The sequence below is a fragment of the Podarcis vaucheri genome (assembly GCF_965113315.1).
Source record: "Podarcis vaucheri genome assembly, chromosome: 2".
NCBI classification, from domain to species: Eukaryota; Metazoa; Chordata; class Lepidosauria; order Squamata; family Lacertidae; genus Podarcis; species Podarcis vaucheri.
The window spans coordinates 50,363,809-50,369,808 of record NC_138760.1 but is presented as its reverse complement, the minus strand read 5'-3'; the positions used below and the strand labels follow the sequence as shown (position 1 = coordinate 50,369,808).

The 6,000-nt window shown below is 48.0% G+C and overlaps 1 protein-coding gene across 1 annotated transcript; it reads left to right on the top strand.

Annotated features, from left to right (window-relative positions):
• The first annotated feature begins 692 nt into the window (after positions 1–692).
• Positions 693–5,198, top strand: LOC309526935 (kelch-like protein 38). The gene is made up of 4 exons (XM_082213315.1): positions 693–801; positions 898–976; positions 1,827–2,054; positions 3,674–5,198. The coding sequence occupies exons 1-4, from the start codon at positions 735–737 to the stop codon at positions 5,115–5,117; spliced, it is 1,818 nt and encodes a 605-aa protein (XP_082069441.1). The 5' UTR covers positions 693–734; the 3' UTR covers positions 5,118–5,198.
• Positions 5,199–6,000: the final 802 nt, after the last annotated feature.

Here is a 6,000-nt window from a genome sequence, read left to right as displayed (position 1 = left end):
GGGGAAATTTTCCCCATGTTATAAGCTAATTTCATCCTGAACTCTCTTTAATGCTGGCCATCAGGGATAGAGGAAATTCTTGTTCTGTACACATTTTAGGCAAACTGGCTAAATTTGTCATTCTGAGGCAAGTACATGGAACTAAACACAGCTGTCATTCAAACTGCTGTTCAGTTAAAAAGAAAATCCATCGAAAACTGTATTTTTTTAATAAGGAGATGTGTAACCCCCCCAAAACAGAATCCCACATTTTTAGGGGTATTGCATATGAAAATATGCATTGTAGTGGGAAAATTAACAGCTGTGCATTTTAGGGAGGAAATGTGTATAAAAAATTGCAATACATAGAATTTAAACATTATTTTGAAATATATTTTTTTAAGAAGATCTTCACAGAATGAGATTAAGTGCACTTATTTTTGAAATCATGCAGAAATGCCATGGAATGGAAAGGGACTGATCTATCCATCCCTATTTGTCTCTACAGAACAGACTATCTGGGAAGTGGCAGAGTCCCCTTCATTGGAAGTTTTTAAGCAGAAGTTGAATGGCCACCTGTCAGGAATTCTTCTGTTGTGATTCCTGCATTGCAAGAAGTTGGAGTAGATGACCTTTGGGGTCCCTTACAACTCTACAATTCTAAGATTCTATACAACTGTATAACTGATCTCTCTCTCTCTCTCTCATGACAGCTTCCCCTTCTTCTCTCATCTACTTCCTTCATCCTGCTCATCATGAGTTCCAGTCATAAAAGGGAGCAGCCAGAAACCTTCAAACCAAGACCTCTCGGCTTAACCCAAGGTAACCCCCAAGACCTCTTATGCCAAAGAACTAGGGCCATCTTATCAAATGACCAGCTGTTGTCTCCCTGACTTCTTCCCCTCTCCCTGACTCCAGGTCTAGCAGAGATGTATGAGGAAGAGCTGCTCTATGATGCCACCCTCATAGCTGATGGACAAAGATTCCCTTGCCACAGGTAGGCCTTGATTTTTCTGAGCAACATGAAGGCTGCCCAGAACTCATTGTTTGAATGTAAAGGTTGCACAAAGAGCATCTCAGGTTCATCTGCCTTTAAAAAGAAAAAAGGGGGGGGAATCAAGTAGGTGAGGGCAGGGAACATTTTTTCAACCTTAAGGTCATATTCCATTCTCAGCAATGTCAAGGGGTGGGAGTCAGGAGTAGGTCAGTAATAAGTCACACGGTGTCAGGAAGTTAACTCTTGATTCAGAGAAACCAAGCAGTTCAAGCCTAGTGAACACAACTCTACCCGGTAGCTATTACCTCAAGGAAAATCACTTGCCAGGACTGAAGGTCCCCACTGTCCCACAGCTCTCTAAGTCTGCTCCTCCACTGGTTCCTTCTCAAGCAATTTGAGGTCTTGCATGTCTTTGCTCCACCCTCTTCATATCCCTTTGGGTTCTGAGAGACGGGGAGGGGGGGAGGGAGAGATGGTCACAGCAAGAGGGAAAGACAGCCTGGCTTCATCCCCAGCCTGACTCATCTCTGCCTCTTGGCCCCTTCTCCTCTCCAGCCTCCAATTCTGCCTCTGCTTCTGGACTGCTGTCTTCCACAGTCTCCTCCCACTCACTAAACCATTCCCTCTTCAGCTCCCAGCACCTCCTCCTCACAATCTGCTCCCTCTTCTCCCTCTGACCACTCATCATCATTCCACCACCACTCCCCGGGCTCTGAGCCTTCTTCCCTTGAGGTTCCCCAGTTGGTGCCTCCTACCAGTCCTCTGCATCCAGCCAGTCCATGGCAAGCAACCTTCCAAGGGTTTGAACTTGGCCTCCAGCAATTGCAGTTCTCTCTTTCCTTCCCTGCAGAGCGCTGCTAGCAGCTATTAGCCCCTACTTTCGGGACATTTTCATCAATACCTGGAAAGAATCTGGTGGGAAAGAAGTTCTGCTTCAGGAGGTGTCTGCATTCGTCGTCGAAAACATTCTGAAATATATCTACACAGAGGACATAACACTCACCACTGAGCTAGCGCCGCACCTCTTTGCTGGGGCCAACCGCTTACAGGTCATACCGCTGCAGAACCTCTGCTGTAGGTAAGTCACTGCATCTTTCTTCTCACACTATGACTGTGCATGCAGTTCCACAATTTGACAGGTGCAATGTACATCACACCATGAGCATGCAAATTCCAACTTGGGTGGCTTTAAAAGAGATAAATTTGTGGAGGATCAGGCTATCAGTGCCACTAATCCTGATGGTTATGTTCTACTTCCACTATTGGAAGCAGCATACTTCTGCATGCCAGAGTGCTCTTCCCTTCAAGTCCTGCTTATCTGTTGCCCATGGACATCTGGTTGCCCACTGTGAAAACAGGAGGGTGGCCTAGAGGGACCATTGGTCTGATCCAGCAGGACTCTTCTTATGCTTGTAGTGCATAATATCTTATCAGGATTCTTTTAGCCCAGGAATGGAGAACCTGTAGTGCTACTGGACCACCAGACCCCATCACTCCCATCAATGGTCAAGGGTGATGGGAACTGGAGTTCAGCATCATTTGAAGCAAGGTCCTTCAACCTTGGAGCTTCAGAACTACAGCTCCCAACATCCCTACCATTGACTATCCTGGCTGGGGATGATGGAAGTTGTAGTTCAAAAAACATTTAGGGACTCAAGGCTGAAAAATAAAGTAAGGTCACAAGTTAGTCACACCTGCTTTAGCTAAATTTGGAATGAGGAGTGAGGGATAATGAAGAACTGCTGCAAAGAGACAGCTTCGAAATCTGTTGTTGCTGTCTCATGGAACATTGAATATGGACACAAATGGAGAATCTAAAAATGTCTACAAAATTCTGGTGTTTTTTTATGATTATAAGAGTTATATCCATAGAGAAATCCAAAGGAGTCTCCAACCAGTTTTTGCTGCAATTTAGAGAGTCTTTGTCAAGGCCCTTGGACTATGGATACAACTATGGGATTGCTTCATTCAACACAGCTTCCCAGTATTTGTTACATGGCCAAAGGATCTTCAGGACTACCATATTTTTCGCCCTATAGGATGCACTTTTTCCCCTCCAAAAATGAAGGGGAAATCTGGGTGCGTCCTATGGGGCGAATGCAGGCTTTTGCTGAAGCTTGGAGAGCAAGAGGGGTCAGTGCACACCGACCCCTCTCGCTCTCCAGGCTTCAGGAAGACATCCACAGCCTAGGCAGCCCTGCGGGAGGTCCCGCAGAAATAAATTTTTCCTTTATTTCCCCCCAAAAAAACTAGGTGCGTCCTATGGGACGGAGCATCCTATGGGACGAAAAATACGGTAATGTAAAATCATGAAACAGCGGGTTGCCATATTAGCATGCATTTTCCCATAAGCAAATTCCTGCTGGATCATCCAGTCCACCCGGATCTCAGAGTGGCCATCCACATGTCTAGATAGGAAACTCACAAGCAGGACATGGGTTCAAGAGCATTCATCCCAGTTGTGATTCCCAGAAGCAGGAATTCAGAGGCATACTGGCTCCAACAGGGGAGTTAGAACAACAGAACCATCATGGAGGGTAGCTATTGGCAGCCTTATGAATTTGTCTAATCCTCTTTCAAAGCCTTCCAATTGGGTGGCCATTTGGCGGTCCTGAGGCTAACCACCAGGTTTCATGGTGGGAGTCATGCTGGTTCCTCTGCTCCACAGGCCTTCCTGTTCCTTCTTTCGCCTTCCAGGTTCCTCGGGAAAAATATCTCTGTGCAGAACTGCTTTGAGATGTATTCTTTGGCAAGGACGCATAAGAGTCCTGCCTTCCTCCATGCGGTCATACGCTTCCTCACCAGAAAATTCAGCCAGGTCTGCGAGCATGAGAGTTTCCGCCAGCTGGACCTCAGCACACTCATCACCCTGATATCCTCCAGCAATCTTGAAGTGGCTTCAGAGATCAAGGTCTATCGGGCTGTGCGACTCTGGGTGCAAGGGCAATCCAGCAAGCATGGCCCTTTGCTAGGAGACCTGATGCGCCATGTCCGCTTCCCACTCTTCAGTCCGGAGGAGCAAGTCGAACTACAGAGGGACTTGGAGAAGTGGAAGGACCTCAGGCTCGAGTGGAAGGTGCTGGATGGCGAGGAGAGGTTTCGTCACATCAAGGGCCTCCGGCAGGGCATGTACAAGCCGCACATCCTGTGCATCGACACCCAGATGTGTGAGTACCAGGAGCTGGAGAGTGAAGAGGCCCACATGGGCTGCTATGACCCACAGACCGAACTGTGGGAGAAGCTTCCCGGCCTGCAGTCCTTGACGCATGCGTGTTGCGCCACAGCTGGTGAGAAGATCTATGTCTCTGGAGGCATCTGTAAGAACTCTTACTCCACCGCCCTCTATGAGTTCAGCTCTTTCAGAAGCCAGTGGCTGCAGCTCGCACCCATGACTGTGCCCAGGGCTGCACATGGCTTCCTGTTCCACAACCAGAAGCTCTACGCCATGGGGGGATGGTGTCAGTTCCAAAGCTTCCTCAACTTGGCTGAGGCTTTTGACCTCACGACAGGGACGTGGGCTACGATTGCAAAGCTCCCGTTTGCCCTGAGCCACCCGGCCTCAAGCGTCTTCCAGAATAAGCTGTACCTCCTTGGCGGCGCCACGGGAGTTTCTGGCCAGTGGCTGTTCCACAAAGGCTTCCTGATCTACGAGACCAGCTCCAACACATGGACTCAGGTGCCTCTGTCGACGGGTTTCTTTGCTGCAGGAGCTGTGGCTGGGGACAGGGGGATCTATGTGATCGGGGGATACATCGAGAAGAAAATGCGGGACAGGGTTGAAGGGCTCCTCATCCCCGAGAATCGCCACAGCTCTCACAAGTGCTTCTTAGTCAACGAGACTGGCAAAATTAGTGGCAACATTGGTATGCCCAAACTGCCGCGTGGGGTTGCCAACGCAGGGGTAGTCTCCTGCGGGAAACGGATCTATGTGTTGGGTGGGGAAGACTTAACCCGGCGCTACAAGATGATTTACTACTGGGAGCCTGGAGAACCCCGCTGGCACCGGTGCACAACAGAGATCCCTACCACCCGTGAGGGCATCAGCAGTTTTGGATGTGTGACCATGATGAGGCCCATGCCACATATCCGCCAGCTTTTCCAGGTCACCACCCTTGTCATTGTGTCTGCAGCAAGCAAATAGCCATCCCCCTGGTGGTCCTGAATGAACTTTCGAGTTAGCAGAAACCAGGCAGACACATGCAAATAAATTATAGCAAAATTATGGATAGTCACCTACTGACTTGCTGCGAGACTTGGTCTGCAATGCTGTGAATAGCAAAACGCTTCTTATTGTTATCAATATAATTAATATTACCGTATTTTTCTCTCTATAACACGCAGATTATTTCTCCTAAAAAGGAAGGGGAAATGTCTGCGTGTTATAGAGCGAATGTGTGGTCCCTGGAGCCGAAAAATCAGGCATAAATCAAACCGCGCTTCAGGGAGAAGGGAAACCTGAAAAGAGGAAGTGGCTGCTTTCCTGCATTCTGCCTCAGGATCTTACTGCCCACCCTTCTCTGTTTCCTTGCTGTGTTTGCTCAAACGGAACAAAGAGCAGGGAAAGCCCCTCCCCTCCAGGCAAGAAGAGGGGAAAGCAGAGCGTCTTTCTAATTCCTCTCCATGCTCCGGAGCGAACAATGTTTGTGGGAAGAGAGATTACAGGTTCAGCTTAAAATTCTGATTTGACTTCCTGCTTTTTGTTTTTGGGGACACACAGCATTCAAATATGCTTTCTTCCATTTAAAAGGATGAAATCCTTAAACAGTGTTTTGCCTGTAAATTCATGCGATCTGGAAGATTACAGTGTCTGTACCTCTTAAGGGATGGCAAAGCTTAGGTTTTGCTGCAATTAAAATATATATATATCAGGCAGCTGGAAAACATGCAGGTGGGAGGGAGGGAGAGAGAGAGAGAGAGCGCTGGCTGGCTTGGGTGGGTGGAAACTTTTGCCTTCCTTTCCTCACGTTATAGCCCTCTCCTGCATTCTTAGCCTTCTGTGTTTTTCCTTCCCTCCCCACTTAAAA